Genomic DNA, 18,007 nt, shown 5'->3' on the forward strand with positions numbered 1-18,007 from the left:
GATTTCTACGCTTGCTTGCTTTCTCATTTTACAATGACTCGTTTCGATTTCAATAGAATAAATTAACAAGGATTACGTTATCTCAGATGAAAACTGGGTTCCATTTTATGGTAATTTACTCAATAGAAACTGAAAAGAAGGTTTACAAATAATAAACATCTTATAATAAAAATAAATTTCTTAATAGCTTTAAACCTGAATTATGACATTGTTTTGAAAAAGTATCGCACAGGTATCTGTGACTTTAGGACTTGAAAAAAAGGTTGATAATGAGAAGAGTGCAACTTGCTTTGAAGAAGATAAAATGGAAAACATGAAAATTAAAATAAACCTGTTTCGTGAGACTGCATTGTAAATAAATATCGGCGACGCCCCTATGTTAACGTTCTCAAAGTAATATTTATTTAGTAAAAGGGAAATGCAATCGTTACATTTTAGCATAAATAAGTTCGTTATCATATTGGTGCAACACTGGAACTATATCAGACTCGCTGTGAGGAATGAGAAGAAAGATCTTATGAAATGAAGAAAATAAATATTTTATGAAATGCGTTTTAAAATAAACTAAAAATAGTTCTTTCACATTTTAAAATTTTTTAAATAATGCTTGTAAAACTTTGAATTTGTTGGTAAACGATAAAATTATAACCTCGTTGTTTATGAAGTTAAATTTAAATTTTTCCTTGAAATTAAATCCTTCTAGCCTCATATTTTTAAATCACTTTAAAAGTGTTTTGTTGGCATTTCGATATGTGAAACCGAATTATGTTTGAAAAAACTTTAAATTAACAAAATGTTGCAAAAGTTTACTGATTCTGCAACCTTTAATAAAAGTTTTCCTAAACCCTTTTATCTTGAAAAAACCCTCATAAATTTTTATCTCAGAAAACCCTTTTTTTTTTTCTTAGAAAACCTTTATGAACTTTTATTGAAGAATTGATCAGTTTTCATTTACTATTTGAAAATGTATTTACTTTTTATTTATGGGATCATTCTTATAAGCTGATTATATACTTAAAGCAGTAAGGTCTTAGATTAAACTTTATGAAAACTCCACAACCTTATGCAGCGGATCACCAAGATTAGGGAATCGTACATATCAAGATTAGGAATGCTAGAGAATGTAATATAAAGGGAAAATCTACTATATAAACCTTCCCTTCCATACAGTAAGATTAAAACTCTCAGACTGATTTTCCTCGAATCGCCTCGTCCTTAAATATAAATTGTATCAAAGAATCAGTTTATAAAGTTAGTAAACGAAACAAAGTTTTAAAAATAACAGACATTTACATCATCACAAACTTGATTTTAATGTGGTAAGTGCAGAAAAACCAGAAACGACCTGGTTTTTTCTTTTTATTTGTTCAAAACTTGATTGAAGAACCCGCTACAAGGAAACAATCCTAAAATGTATGATTTTTTAAATGTGTGATGATTCTTTTAAGCTGTGCCAACTAAAAAAAAAAATTTCTTTTTAAAGAAAGAAAAAAAAAAAAAGGGTGACCAGCTACTTTAAACGATGGGTTTCAATCTAGAGATAAAGCAATCGAGTTACTAGCCCATACCAAACTAGTTATTACTTTACTTTACTTTAAAGTCTTTGAGCCTAAACATATGTAGCCTCTCTATGTATATTCATATTATTTTTAATTGTTATTTTTATTTATACTTTTTAATGTGCTGTTTTATAATTTAAATTACTTAGGCTCATTAGAAAGTGAACTATTTTAGTTAACTAAAAAATGATAAATTTATTTGATAATATAATCATATTATCAATAAATTAATCCTTTTTCAGTGCTTGATGAGTACTTAAAAATTTGTTCTTCGCATACTTCACCGCAAACGATTGTTTCTGTTTTCCATTTAACCCCGAGATTTCCGGGGATTTCCGGAGACTTCCCGGGGAAAAATTTCTCAATCCCGAAATCCCGGGATTGAGAAATTTTTCCCCAGGATGAACGAAGTCACTCGACGTTCGTTTGTTTATATTTTGTATGTATTCGTTTCGTTTACTCAAACGATTTCGAAAACTGATATTTTTGGAAGCAAATTTGAAAGCTGATAGAAATTTTAAACCACTTTGAAACACGCCATTTTCGAACTTATATAACTTTTTATGATTTAGAAAACCGCGAAAATATACTTTATTCGATTTTGAAAATCGTCTGATTAAATTTTATGCAACTTTTAAAAATTTTGAAACACGTTTACACACAACTTTTAGCGCCGTCGAAACTTCGTAGTAAAACGTCGCCGTTGAAGCTTTTTAGTAAGACTTAGCAACATAAAAGAAGATTAAGCAACACAAGACCATATTGACCTTGACTTGTACAAGCTTGTATCAATCAAGACCAACTTTGCAAAACCGCATTTTAATTTAGACTTTTCTTGTTGATGATTTTTAACAAGACTTGTGTGGTAAAAATGTGTTCATTTAGAAGTTAAGAGAAATAGTTGCAAGATATCTAAAATAAGCTCGAATGCTTAACCTTCCGTCTACCAGACAGGTCCACTGGACCCGATTGCAATATTCAGTTCAATATTTTTTACCTTAAATATGTATTGAAAGTTTTAAGGCTTCCTGAATTTTTCTCTTATGGACCTTTTTATATAATTAGTTGATGTTTTTGAATATTCAGTGTTTTTTTGAATACAGAGTGTGAGGAGGGAAGATGAAGAAAATTGTAAACATTATCTTTAAGTTTTACTCGACTCAAACACGCTACATTCGAACGAGGAAAAGAGTGAGTCAACCAAAAAAACACCAGGTGGACACACACGTCTTATAACATGAAAAATGAATAAGTCACACCATAAATGATTAAAACTGTTTCGCAAACACGACTTAAAAAACACAATGATATGATTTTAATTAGTAAAGTTCTAGAAAGTTCTGTAGCCACTCTGATATAAAGACTAATAAAAAGAAAACTAGCAAAACTTGTTTTAAAGAATACCATGACTCAGAAGTTGAAACTAAAGTACTGAACGAACTTGAAGAAAAAAGAAATCTATTGTCTGGACGAGAATTCAAAATAACACCTGCGGACAGATAGAAAAGGAACGGTTGAGAAAATCTTTTAGATTTTTTTTACGTTTTCTTTTGGGGGAGATTTTTTAGTAGATTTTCTTGAGACCTCTCTTTAGAGAAAAATTTTAAAACACTTCATCAAAATTTTCGGAAAATTTTGATGAAGTGTTTTAAAGAGAATTTTTGAAGATGTATTAAGAAAGAGTTATGAAAGATTTTAAAAAGAATTTTAAGAGAAAGAAAAAGTTTTATGAGATTTTAAGAGATTATATGAGAAAAGAATTTAAAAGAATTTCAAGAGATTTTAAAAGAGGATTTTATGAGAAAAGGATTTTTGAAGATTTAAAGAGAATTTAATGAAAAGAATTTATGAACAATTTAAAGAGGAACTTATGAGAAGGATTTGGTAAGGAAATGTAACTCTCAATTTGTGTTATTATAAGTATTAATGTATTGTTACTTGTATGAGCTAATATTAAGAGAATATATATATTGATGAGAAATAATTGGGAATATTGATTAAGAAAAATAAGTAAGAGAAGAAAAATCAATCGTAAGTATTTTTACTTTTGTTTGCATTTTGATTAAGGCAATATTATCACTATAAATATTATTGTTATTAATATTTTTATTATTACTTTATTTGAGTTAACAACTTTTATTAAAAAGTCTGATGCTCCTATCGCGCTTTTACCACACCTGCGTTACACACTGACAGTCCTACCTCACATTCTATCACTCTCTATATTTGCGCTACCATTACACTTACATAGAACCAACCACCTTTGTCACATTTAATAAACACATCCTTAACATAATTAAATAAAATCCACCGCCCTCACAATAGCATCATTTACCAAGCGGATCCAATGAACCCTTATTTAAAATATATATCTTCAGAGTTTATAGACACTAATGCAAGCTACGTATATATTTATTTACCATACAAATTATTAGGACACGTGTCTGTATAATGAAAAAAAAGTGGTAGTGAAATAGTAATACTGATCTTTTGTATGTGCAACATATTACACTTTTTGGTTCAGAGTTAGCAGTCAACTTGCGTTGATAATTTGTGAACTTTTGTTAGTGAATAAACTTTAGAAATGTTTCTAAATGATTTTTATTATTTTTATTGATATATTCGTCATATTTTAGAATAATGTTGAAGAAAAAATGAATCAAAAGGAATTGGCAATTGAAGAAATGAGTGACTTAGAATGCATCAGAGATGATAAAGATAGGAAACCAACTGATGAGGAGAAATAGATGATATTGAAATACACAACGAAAAAACGAACACAGATTTAGATTCTGACGATGAAAATATAGAAATAACAAGTGCTGAAACCTTTTTATCAAATAATAATGAACACAAGTGAGGAAATATCGAATTCTGAGGAGGTTGTTAGACCACAATGAAAGAGCATTCAACATAATATTTTGCGAGAAAAAGCATGACCCACAAGATTTGTAAGTCGTGAAGTAGATTCCATATTATCATCTTTTTTGATTTTCTAAAAGCACTTTTGAAAATTATTATAAAATGGATAAATGTAGATGGCAGTCTATTTTTTTAAGGTAAAATGATAACAATCGGAAATTAGTATCGCGGAAATAAAATTTTCAATGATGTTATGAGTCGTAGCTTATTTATAAATATATCATGCGTTATCCGATTTGATAATACTGCTGCAAGACGTATAAAAAGATTGAATGATTAATTAGAACATGTATAAGAAGTTTTTTGATTTGTTGAATCTTAGCTTACAAGATGATGTCCCAACTGGTCTATGACAGTTGATGAACAATCAGTTGCATTTCGAGGAAAATGTCCTTTTAGACAATATATGCCAAGTAAGCCAGGCAAATAAGGTTTTGTGCTATTTATGACAGCGTCACATCTTACGCACGGAAATTAGGGGTGTAAAAAAGGAAATAAAAAGGAAAATAGAAGGTAAAAATGTTGTTAAATGATTGCATGTTTTTTTTTTATAAGCATATGAAATTTTTTAAACAGGCTCGGGTATGCTTAAGCAAAAAGTTAAAAGAGGCTCAAAAACATGCTTAAGCTTAAGCATATTTCTAATAAATATGCTTATTTCAATACTTTCTTAAAGTGTGCGCATTACTAAAGGTTAATGGTTATAAGAAAAAAAAAAGTTGACTTATGCTCTGTATTTGCTTTGGTTTTAATGTAACTGAATTAATGTTATAGTATAGTAATAAAAAATAAAACATGGATACTATATACAAATGTTATCAATGAAATCAAAGATATGAACTTCGCATTCCCTCTCGTGCGGACCAATAAAGGTGTCATCTGGAAGAATTTCGTTGGCACTTTCATTTATAGCATCATCTTCCTCCGCCGGTTGAATATCACCCTGATTTCCTATGGGTTGATCACTGCCAGGATCAATGATGGATGGTGGGGGCACATTGTAACTATCAAGGCCCTCTGGTTTAACAAGCGAATCTTCTGAGCCATCAGAAGTCATTAAACACCCATTCGTCGTCCAACATTTCTTCCTTTGCCTGTCATACTTTGAAGTGTTTAAAGCTTTCCATGCTTCCCCTGCCCAATGTGTAATCAAAATTCGTCTCTCTTTTGCAGTGTAGGGCATTTCATTACTGAACCATCTATCAGAATGATTATCTCTATCGAGCCATTTTTGATGTTCAATGGCAATAAGTCTTTTCAGAGTGGGAGCATATCCTGTGTCAACTGGTTGCCAAAGGTCAGTGGCACTTGATAGATCATACCGGAGAAATCCTTTAGCAGCAGCCACAGCATCTTTAAAATCCTCCTGCATCTGTCCCTTACAATTGTCCAGCAAAAGAACAAATTTATCAAGCTTTTGTTCTTTTACAAATGGAAGAAGTGTTTTATCACACCAGTGCTTACAAACGTTTTGGTCTAACCAAGCATTTTTTTGGAAGTAAACGTGAATATCTTTGAGTTTTTGGAAGTAAACGTAAATATCGTCTTTTGAAATGCGTTTTCCTTGACCTCTAAAAATGATGGCTAGCTTTGGTTGCTCTCCTTCTGGCCGAAACATAATTTGAAGGGAACATTGCCTTTTTTGCAATCCTGAGCCGGGTTGTGAGATCCATGTATTATGTGTTGCACCTTGACCCTTGGGTACATACTTGTAAGTTTTTCTACCATGAACAACAAAGGGAAGCGGGCTCTGGTCAACATTGAGCCTTTGTACAGGTTGGTACCGTCCCCATTTTTTGTCGTAACTTGGATCTTTAGAACCTGTTCTGATACACTTTTCTCTGTATGTCGCATGCCATTTCTGTAATAATGGTTCCATTTCTTTCTTATGTTTCCTTTTGTTTCTTTGTTTCGATCTCATTTTTATCTCTTTTTTTTTGTAAAAATTGAACTATAACATGAAGTTTTATTTCCACGTTTGGATCAATGTTTAATTGTATATTTCTAGCTTTACTCCAAAGCCAGGAAAAGTTAACAATATGACCTTTCGATCTGGCTTGTAAAAATTCTTTGTAAATAACTTCGTATAGTTCAAGATATTTGTGGAATGTCTTCCCTTCAGAAACAGTCTGCGATAGGATGATTCGGCATCTTTAACAATAGTTTCTTTTTTTTTAAGTCATCGCGAAATCTAACTTTGTGTTACACCAAACGACTCTGCTATAGTTTCTTGATTTGCCTCATAACCATAGGCGTTAATTGCTTCTGCTTTAAAGGTAGCAGTATACTGGTGGCGTTTCTTACCAGCTAGTTTGCGAGACTCTTAACTTTTTTTCATTGCACTAACAACTTTGTTGACTATGGTATTGAGCACATCTTTCACTGCTAGAGTGATAAGTTCTTCGTTACTTTGAAGAACTTGTGGTTGTAAATGTTTACAATCTTGTTTGTTAATTCCGTCAATAACTTTAACATGAAATGCTAGTCGTTGTTGGCTTTTAAATAATTTTTTGCAATGTTTTCATTCAACACTAGTTTCAACAGCTTCTAACGGCAATCGGATATCACTCATTTCTCCTCTGTGCATAACATTTTTTGTGAAACCAAACGCTACCAATGTTGGCTGCTTTCTCTTTATTCTCTTTGACATTATTATTACTATTTTATCAGTATCTGAAAATAAAACTTAGAGATAAAATAAACATTTTAAATATGGTATTAAATAAACTACACATTAAAAGCGAGAGAGATAAAAACAAAAGAAAGGAATAAAACACTTCAGAGCGACTTCTAAACTTTATGTTTTTATGTTCAAGTATTGAGGTTTAGGTTTTGCAACACAATGGCTTCATTACTTCATAAAGTCGTTGCATTGCAAAACATAAACTTCGATTTTTGTTGTTTTTGTTGGTTTAAATTTAGAAAAATATATATTTAAAATTTTTGATTAAATAAAACTTAAATTTTTAAAATAATTTATCGAGGCTCAGGAATATGCTTACATATGCTTATTTTTATTACAAATCTGAGCCTCCATTTTCTTATACTCAGGTGATTTAAGGCTAGTCTAAATTTTTATGGTAGTTCGTCCTATCTTCTATAACTTCTTTTTAAAAAAAACTGTTTTTGAAAAGTTGTTGTCTAAGCTGAATAATACTTAGCTAAAGTTGGGCTAAGTTGAAAAAAATATTATTGACAAAAATATGGTGGAAGACGCATATTGTCCTTAAGGTGAGTGATTAAGGTGAGTGATTCCACTCATCCGTTTAGCTACGGGAACGGGAAAGGGATGGGAAAATTAATCACGTGAGCATGCGCAGTTTGTAATTTGATTTTCCCGCAGGTTAGTTTTTCCCATCATATCTGTCTCGGGAAAAGGTTAATCTCAAATCAACTTTTTCCCGTAAATAAGCAAATAGCGAAACGAGCAGCCAATCACCTTGCTAGAATTTTCGAAAATTAAAAACAAAAAAGTGCAAAAGTTTCCAAGAATTTTTCCATTTTCGTAATTTTGTCATAAAGCTTTAATTTCGTAATTTTGTCAAAAACATTTATTTTCCTATAACTATGTATGTAATTACTTAAAGCTATTTACGCGTATATTTTTATTTTCCTACTATGAAGCAAAATGGAAATCATTAAGATATTTAGTTACTCACAATTACAACTTTGTTAGTTTTACTGCTAATTTTAAATTGTATAAATACCCGAATAAAATGTTAAAATATTAAACTTTGAAGTGAACTGTCCGATTTACGATATTATTATAAATTTAATTTAATAATGAATGAACTAAATGTGGATTTTTCAAAAATACAAAATGTTCCAACAAACTTGGAGGCTCATTTAATAGAAGAAGTGAGAAAATTTCCATGTTTATGGGACACAACAACTCGCGCATATAAGGAAATACCTTTAAAAGTTGAAGCATGGAGGCAGATATCTACTTTATTAAAAATAGAAGGTAGCTATTTATTTTTCCTAGTAAATTTAAACAAAAATTTCTAAATAATAAAATGACGTAACCTATTTTACATAACGTAACCTATTTTTTTTTTTTTTTCTTTTTGTGTGTAGAAAAAACTTTGACTTCAGCATGGACGAAATTGAGAGAAAATTTTCGTAGATGCTTGAATCGTCAAAAAAAGGCTACCATGTCTGGAGCTGGTGGGGAACAATTACCATCATGCCAATTCTTCACAGAATTAATGTTTTTGAAAGATGTCATTGGGGTAAAATCGACTAGTTCAAACATAAAATGCGATATTTTTGCAACACAACATTTAGTTGAACACAGAGGACTTGAAAATATAGACAATTCCATTAGAGCATCAAGTTCAAGAGATAATTTGACTTAAGCAACATACTTCTGCATGATATCGTTTTTTTTTTGGTGATCGTCTGAACATTACTTTATATATAGCGATCATCAGATGTTATAAACCGTAAAAAAAACGTAACGACAAAAATATACGAAAAAAGTGCTACGGAGTGTCTGCTATGATGGCATTAAAGTTCTTTATTAAAAATTTATTTTCATGGCGGCACTTTGATGTTAGTTCGCTTCGTTTATTGAGCAAGTCTAGTTCCGAAGTAATAATGTGGTACTTTTCGGTCCAATGATATATTAAGAATAACTAGATGTCTAACTGCCGTAAATCGGTATAAGAAAAAATGAAGCAAAAATCGGCCATTATGGGGGGCAAAATCTTTACGCTATTAATCAAAACAAAACAAATACGAAGCTTTTGAATCAAAAGCTTCGTATTTGTTTTGTTTTGATAAATTATGGGGGCTTTTTTCAGAATCGTCAAGAAGTCTTTCTATTTTCTTGTTCTTTAAGAACATTGAGCACTTTCTATTTTCTATGTTCTGTTCTGAACATTGAGCACTAATTTTATAAAATACACTAACACAGTTTACATCCAATTTAAAAAATCTTTTGCAATTAATAACTATTCAAGATTTGATTAATAATTAATGTGGTTTGTTATAAATCATTATATTATATACTAACTCATAATATGCTATGAACTCATGATATATACTCAAAAAATTAGAAAACTTTCTTGTCGGACTTTTTTAGTCACCGCTTTATTATAAACGTTTAGAAAAATCCCGCGGGATCTGAACGGCACAATTTTACGTCACCCTCAGATAAACGGAACAAACCCGAAATTTACGGAGACTGGCCTTAAACTACATGAGTACTGAAATAGCTAACAAAAAAAAACCTGAGTTCGGTGTAGGAGAAAGATTTTCTTTATCTTTTGATGAATGGACATCACTGCGTAACCGTTGCTACATGAATATCATTTTACATGCACGAAATTGTCAGTTCTGGTGCTTAGGCTTAATTCGTATAACGGAATCAATGTCTGCAGATAAGTGTATTGAGCTATTAGAACAAAGGCTTGCACAAAAAGGACTTGATTTGAGAAAAGATATTGTTGGTATTATGAATGACGGAGCAAATGTAATGAAAAAATTTAGGAGAATATTACCTGTAAATCAACAGTCATGTTTTGCTCATGGTGTGCAACTGGCCGTTATTGAAGTACTATATCAAAAGCAGGATATAGAAAGAGAAATAGGTCAACGATAAATTGGTTGATAATTGGCACCGAGGAAACCAATATGATGTTACTGAGGTAAATTGTGGTCCAGTGATCAAAAAGGTACAAAAGGTTATAGTAATGTTCAGACGATCACCAAAAAAAAAACGATATCATGCAGAAGTATGTTGCGGCTGAATTTGCGAAACAAATAGCTCTAATTAAAGACTGCAAGACAAAATGGAACAGTCTTTTGTCAATTCTTCAACGCGTCTATTTATTAAAAAATTGTATACAAAAGGCATTAATAGACATAAGTCTACCGGAAGGTGAATCTTTAGCTTTATCTTATATTAAGATTAAAACTGTATCTACTATAATTAATGCGCTAGTCCTAGCAAAAGCAACAGTTGAGGCCCTTTGCCGTCGGGATGCTAATTTGTTTACAGACGATGTTGCCATAACTTTTATGTTAAAAAAACTTAAAGATGCTAAAAACGTTATAAGTCAAAAGTTGCATTCATCTCTCGTTCTTCAAATGCAACAAAGGCGTACCAATGTAAGTGGGATCCTTCAGTATCTGCACAATGGTAGAACCAACATTCAGTCCGAATTTGAAATGTCGTAAATTAATAGTCGAGTTACTTGAAAGACTAGACGCTACAAATCCAGCTACATCATTAACAGCTTATGAGTCTGTATCAGAATTTGAACTTTCTGTTTCAAATGAGGTACTACTCGAAATTGTTTCTGATTCTTCTGACTCTTCATCTGAATCTATTTCTTTTGCTCTTAAAAAGAGCAAAAGAATAATAGACGAACTTAATAAAGCTATAAATAAAACACATTTGCCCAGCATACCAACTCGATGTGAGACGTTATCGATGAAAATTCAAAAGGAAATGGTGTTGTTCGAAAATGGAGGAATACGTGGTGATTTTTTGCAAAGAGCTTATATTTTTTTAATGACTATTAAACCTACCAGTGTGGAATCAGAACGTGCTTTTTCTGCAAAATTTTTTCCGAACTTTTTGCAACAACAATAAGAAATTGTCTGGGTGATGAAACTTTGGATGTGCTCTGCTTCCTCAAAACGTAATTTAAAAATAATCAAAAATAAATACATATGTATATTATATCTACAAAACCAACGAACTCTTTATAATTTAATAATTAGTTATGTATAATATTAACAAACCAAAGAATTTTATTGTAATTTAATAAATAGTTTTTTCTAAACATACTTTAAATGTCTTATTAATTTCCTTAAAATTTTTCTAAAATAATGTTAAAATCTTTCAAGAACAGGTATTTCAAAATCCAGGGAATAGGTAAATGTAATCCCGAAATCCGGAAATTTAAATATAGCACGGGACTACAAACCCTAAACAAAACTCAAAAAAGAGGAAAAATTTAAAAAAATCAACCAATTAGTTTATAGAAAGTTTCTATAAAGACGACAAAAATATACGATGCCAGGAATAAATGAATTTAAGTAAAAGCGTCTAATGTTCATTAGTAGAAGCGTCTGATATTCATTAGCAAAAACCTTTTTTTTTAAATCAAGCTAAAAAGAGCTATCTCAATTAGAGTTTTCAACCTACTGGCAAAAGTATGAATTTTTAAATTTATAGCCAAACATCCAAACATCCTGTTTGTATTAGGAGGCTAATCAAGAGCTTACTTGATTAGCTTCCTAATACAAACTGTGTAGTTAAACAACAAGAATCAAAATATTCTTGATTCTGTTGTGTCTATCATTATTGTTGTATAGGTTTAGTTGACAGTAAGTACGTTGGTGACAATAACTTGGTGGTAAAAGTAGGTACATGGTCTCAGCCCATCTTTCAAGCGGCCAACCTTTGATATGTGTGAACTGCATGACATTCATATTTTATGTACATATGAAATTACAATAGATACAGCCATATAAAGTAAAAATGAACAAAAAATATGAAATTATGCGACAATTTCAAGCAAAATATTTTTAATGTTTAAAATCTGATCCAATTGTTTTTATATATTCTAATTTCTTAAATTTAGTAAAACAAAAATTAAGCAATTTGATGTGATTTTAAGGAGTCGATGGGTTTACGGTTTTTTCAATCAATTTCTTACAAAAAAAAAACGAAAAAAAAACAAAAAAACGTTAGGATAAAGAATTTTAAATCGTAAAAAAAATTAATGACAAATCAAGTAACAAAAATTTCAAATCATAAACAAATCTGTTTGTATACATACACATACATACATACATACATACATACATACATACATACATACATACATACATACATACATACATACATACATACATACATACATACATACATACATACATACATACATACATACATACATACATACATACATACATACATACATACATACATACATACATACATACATACATACATACATACATACATACATACATACATACATACATACATACATACATACATACATACATACATACATACATACATACATACATACATACATACATACATACATACATACATACATACATACATACATACATACATACATACATACATACATACATACATACATACAAAATAAATGAGATCATTTTTATTCATTGTCATTAGGCAAAAGAAGGTCATGTCGGATGGAAGCGGTGGGTTTTTGTAAATGAATCAAGACCATAGTTGATTACCCTTAATTATGATTGCTGATAACATCATTATTTTAAACACTCTCTGATTTATCAACACAGCAAAGAAATCTTTATTTTTGCATTTTTGTTTTTAGAAGATTTTGTACAACCTTCATTTGGGATTCAATAACCCCTATTTTTGTATCAATTTGAAGTATTTCTTTTTGAATTTGCTCGCGCAATTCCTCAACTGCAATTGCATTCGGAACTTCCAATGAATTCAATTGCTTTAAATCATTTTCAAGAAATTCAACTTCCGTCCAACTTTTCTCAGATAAATTGTATGTGTCCTTATGATCTAACTTCACCAAATCAGTTTTGATATTTGTCTAAAAAACAACCTGTCATTAACAATCTTTCATTGAAACTTTTGATTGACAAATCTTTTTGTTAACAATCTATCATTAAGTTAATATTTCTCTTAATAAAGGAACGAAGACATGTAACAAATTAAGACGAGACAAGATAATAGTAATTTTTAAACACTGAATACAAGATCTTATGAAAGTTTTTTATGGAAGGTTACACTTGTATTAAAAAAGTCCCAAACTTTTTTTTTTTTTTTTTCAAATAAGAAACCTAGAAAAAAAAAAGAGAATGCATTTTCTGCAATAAATTGGAATATACCTTTCTTGTTATATCGAATGAAAGCTTGAGAGTGTACTTGAATAAGTCGCTTTCTGTAGGAAACAAAGTGAGCGACTCAATAATAGCAGCAACGCTCACAACGTGTATTTCACCAAAGGAATTTGCACTTATTTCATATTTTGAATTTACGGATTCTGCAATGGGATATTGACCAAAGGAGTCACCGGGTCCTATAAATACATATTGCAATAAAAACACATTTTATCTGATACAAAAATGCTTACAATCTTACCGATAAGGCCAATGAGGTCATCACCATCTTTCACTTCCAACGATCCAGAAGTTACAAAATATATGGAAGATACTAATTCTCCTTGGTGTATAAGTTTATCTCCGGGAGCTGTGCGTTGCGTCCAGAAATACATTGAAATCGCTCTTAAGGCGTTGTCACTCAAATAACGAAATGCTGGTTCCTTTTCGAAAACTTTTCCATGAATATGTAAGCAAAGATCAGATTGAAGAGTGCGAGGAAGTTTACGAGCAATCTAACAAAATACTATAAAGTGTCAAGTTTCAGGTCACCCAATGAAATCTTATTAAAACAAATTTTTTTTTTTACCCTAAATCTTTGTATTATAAAGCATAAAAATAAAAATATCAGTAACGAATATAAAATCGTTTTAAATAAAACACAAAATATACAAAAGAATGTTAAAAATTTTAAAAATATCAAAAACAGAATTTTCCGTGCGAAACATTTTTAATTTAACCTTTTCTTCATCTGTTCCTTTTGTAACTGACCAAGTCGCAATAAAATAATTTTCTACGCGAGTTCGAACTTTATTCGGTATTTTATATATGGTATTAAACAGACGTATAGCTCTAAGCTCTGACAAGTACTCGTTAGTTGTGTGGCTCAGTTGAGAAATAATGTTATTTACTTGCCCAAAAATGAAAGCATACGCCACACCTACAATATGTAAAAAAATCGTAGAACGTTTTAATCATTCTATTGTTCGCTCTTTCGTGGGCTTGAAACTCATAGAAAATTCCAAATTAGACGAAACAATTGTGAACCAAAGCACTTACATCCGAAAGTCATCGTAATAACACCAAATATTTTTTCAGCTGATGTATTTGGAGCAATTGTTCCAAAACCAATGGTGGCTAAACTACTTGCAGTGTAGTATAAAGCGCTAATGTAACGAGTGAAAAAACTTATTTCATTGACGTTGTAAACACCACCATTCGGATCGCCGCTTTTGTTTGTTTTTTCTGAAATTATAATTTTAATTAACCAACTGTTTTTCCTTCGGGCGGGCACATCGATTTCCGAGCCTATCAGATACCTTAAACAAAACGATATTTGAAGAAACACGGGACAACCTAATAGCAAACTTTAATTTTTAATCGAAAGATAAAATTTAAAAAAAAATCAGATACTATTGTTATAAGTTTTTTATTTGATTATTTTTATTTGATTATTTTATTATATTAAGAATTAAGTTAGAAAACATATTCACCAAACGCAAGCCATCCAATGTCCACATAAACAAAAAAACAAGAACCAACTTAAAAGAGTGATAATGCTTTGTTCCATTAGGTGCGATAACTTTTCGTTTACTTTAATTAGCCGCACTATACGAATAACCTTCAACACTCTGACAGCGCTGAGCATGTACTAAAAAAAAAGGAGTAAACCAATAAGTAGAAAAAATTCAAAAAAAATTCAAAAAAATCATAGGATGAACAACTAGCATTTATTTAAATAATCTAAAAATTAAATTAAGCTTTATTGATTTAATTTAAAAATTAATATTTTAAATTAAAGCCTTGATTCAGCTTTTAAACAGAAACGTTTCAACTAGAGCTATTTTATTGGCTTTTTAGCCAAGTCTTCCAAAGAGTAAATCTTATTCTAAAAGTCCTTAAAAAAGTAATGAAGATTTTTTCATATCTTAAGTATGCATTTCTACTTTTGTTAAGTTATTCCGATGTCTTTTTCAATATTTTCTCGATTGTGTTTTACCGTTTTTGGGATAAATCTCGACTTCAGCTGTTGTTTGAGCGGAACCTACACATGATGCTTCCCATAGAATCATTTGAATTTAGATTCATCGTTGCAGAGAATTTCCTTCAGAAACACAACTCCTTCGCCCGATGCTCTTCCACAAAATCAATTCTCAAATATTTTAAAAATTTCAAATAATTTTTTTTAAAAAAACTAAGGTTTTTTGCAAAAAAAGTTCAACAAATGTATTTCATTCAACTTCTTTTTAATGGTTCTGAACTCAGTTCGATCCAATCATTCTTTTCACTTTGCTTTTATAGTTTATATTGTGCAACTGCAACAAAAGTTTTCAAGGACGGCCAGTCATTGCTTTCTTTTTTCTTTTTTCTTTTTATTTTATTTGCGTAGATTGTATGTGACCGCGGTTGTCGACCACTTAAAACTTTTCTGGAGTTTTTAAGATAAAGTTCATTTACTTTAAATAACTAATAATATTTTTTCACTTTAAACTGCTTCTGAAATGAAATACTTGAATAAAACCCTTGAAAAATAAAATTAACAAAATATTTAATAAAATTTTTCAGTTTTTTCGCAAATAAAGAAACTGAGCATCGGCGTTTTTACATTCATAACGAATAAATTAAAAACTTCTGAATTAAAAATAACTGAGATTTTTAGACTTATAAAGTTGTAAGATTCCAGAAAAATAAAAATTATGTGTCAATATAAACTTTATGTCCAAAATCTTTTTTTTATTTTATATACATAGAGAGTTTTACTTTAAATACTTCAGAAAAATCCATTTATCTAAAAAGACCGATTAGAAGATTCAACTTTTATCATTTTTTATTTGTTGATGGCGGAAAAAATAAACACCGATGCTAGAAAGAAACGCGCTAACAACTTTTAACGGTATTTGTTCGTTTTTTAATATTCCATCGAAATCGGTCATTTTAATATAAATAAATTTTTTTAATATAAAATTATTTTTTCACTGTAACTTGCACTTTCAAAACTGAAAAAAGTTTTGTATGAACGAAATTAAAAATGTGTATTTTTCTCAAACAAGCTTCTGCTTGCGTTTTAAATCTTAAAAAACTTACCTGGTTGTCCATTTTACCCCGAAGTAAACTGTATGGAAATGAAGAGATAACGTCAAATATAAACCATCTTTTTAAGTACGTATGTTTGATTTCTTTAAAATCAGTAACAAGAACACCATCTTTTTCAACTGGTGTAAAAAATGTCATCAAAATATCAATTATATAGATCAAATTTGTAGCGTTGTCGCAATAATCCATCGTTGGACTGACATACTTAAAACTTTCAGTGAATGGCACGAGAACAGCAGTAAAAATTATTGTTATTGCTAAAATCATAAAATCCCAGCAAATTTTCATCAGATGCAAATGATAAATGATGTACTTTGGTATTTGCAGTTCACTCTTATAGTCTGGGACGAATATTGATTCGTAACAGTCAAAAATCTATGAAGAGACAAATTCCTTTAAAAATTTTGATAAATCATAATTTAAGATTTTTGTGAAGAAAAAAAAAGGATTTCTGTTGCGTACCTTTGCCGATGACATTCTCACCTTTTTATCATCAGGTGATGGCACCGCAATAGGTTTTCTTAAAATCTTTTTGATCGTTTTCATCCAGCGTTTATTTGGAGACTCTACACATTTACAAATGAATTGTGATAAAAATATAAAGAAGCAGATATTAACACGTGGAAACTTTTAGTAAAAATTATATTAGCACAACATATGTTGATATTTTACCCGGTAGCGGAGATTTTGTATGAGTTGTATCGTGAAGGAAAACTAGGAACAAGAGAACATCACGATTGCTATTTCTTACTGGAAAAAGCGAAATCAAGAACCATTTCTTAAGTCCTATAAAAAATAAAGAAAAATAAGAACAGCAGTTAGAATACTTGCCGTTGAAGTTTTTTAATTTTATGCACTTATTTTACGTTTAGAGAAATTCTTAGTATTTAGCCAACAATTTTTGCTCCTACCCCATGAATCATAGAGAATCATTTCAACTTTTGTTTTTTCTTTTGTTATTATACCATTTTCGTAAACTTGTTTTGTTGAAGCACACGTTTTTTTACCGTATAAAAAATCGAGATATACATCTTTTCGAGTCACCTCGCTTCTTGTAAAGCCTGTTTGTCGGGAAAACTCATCACTGCAATAGATAATGGGATGGTTGTCTTGAAGAGCGTTTGCAATGACGAAAATAGCTCCTATAAAATGATAAATTGTGCATCTGCAAAACTTATAAGGTATAACTTAGTTTACTTAAAAAAACTGCATAGCATAGGTTGTTTTAATAAATCGGAAATTATTGCGTAAAAACTAAAAACAGTAGGAAAAAAAAAGATTTTTGTATCAAAGAAAACAAGTTGAGATTCAAGGAAAAAAACAAGTTGAGATTGGAGGAATGAATTGATTGAGACAGACGTTCTCCATAATTTTAATTATGTTAACTCATCTTCTTACCTATGTCTCTAGCTTTAGCAATAACATTTTCTAAAAACTTATTTTGTAGAGAATCCCCCATTTTTTTAAACTTTTATTCAACTCAAACATTTAAGATCAAGAATCTTAAATGTTTGAGTTGAATAAAAGTTTAAATAATTTCATTCAGTTTTCGTCCTTCTAATTTAAAGTTTAAAACC

General features: G+C 30.2%; 2 protein-coding genes across 5 annotated transcripts; one reads left to right on the forward strand and one right to left on the reverse strand.

Moving 5' to 3' along the window:
- Positions 1–8,130: 8,130 nt before the first annotated feature.
- LOC149889593 (transcription factor Adf-1-like) lies at positions 8,131–8,967 on the forward strand. The gene is made up of 2 exons (XM_090086278.1): positions 8,131–8,445; positions 8,559–8,967. The coding sequence occupies exons 1-2, from the start codon at positions 8,265–8,267 to the stop codon at positions 8,837–8,839; spliced, it is 462 nt and encodes a 153-aa protein (XP_089942404.1). The 5' UTR covers positions 8,131–8,264; the 3' UTR covers positions 8,840–8,967.
- Positions 8,968–12,185: 3,218 nt separating this feature from the next.
- Positions 12,186–17,964, reverse strand: LOC145183667 (voltage-gated delayed rectifier potassium channel KCNH1-like). 4 transcript variants are annotated; one of them, XM_090086275.1, is made up of 11 exons: positions 17,829–17,964; positions 17,342–17,572; positions 17,103–17,216; positions 16,914–16,996; positions 16,422–16,805; positions 14,831–14,988; positions 14,397–14,656; positions 14,078–14,277; positions 13,600–13,852; positions 13,347–13,537; positions 12,186–13,048 (listed from the first exon to the last, which is right to left on the reverse strand). In XM_090086275.1, the coding sequence occupies exons 1-11, from the start codon at positions 17,887–17,889 to the stop codon at positions 12,791–12,793; spliced, it is 2,193 nt and encodes a 730-aa protein (XP_089942401.1). In that variant the 5' UTR covers positions 17,890–17,964; the 3' UTR covers positions 12,186–12,790. The 4 variants fall into 4 exon arrangements, with proteins under 4 accessions (XP_089942401.1, XP_089942400.1, XP_089942403.1 ...); XM_090086274.1 differs by having other exon boundaries at positions 16,893–16,996; XM_090086276.1 differs by lacking the exon at positions 12,186–13,048 and having other exon boundaries at positions 13,377–13,852; positions 16,893–16,996.
- Positions 17,965–18,007: the final 43 nt, after the last annotated feature.

Source organism: Hydra viridissima, unplaced genomic scaffold, assembly GCF_058129835.1.
Source record: "Hydra viridissima isolate aposymbiotic clone 2 unplaced genomic scaffold, HvirCarnegie_v1 scaffold_4, whole genome shotgun sequence".
Taxonomy (NCBI): domain Eukaryota; kingdom Metazoa; phylum Cnidaria; class Hydrozoa; order Anthoathecata; family Hydridae; genus Hydra; species Hydra viridissima.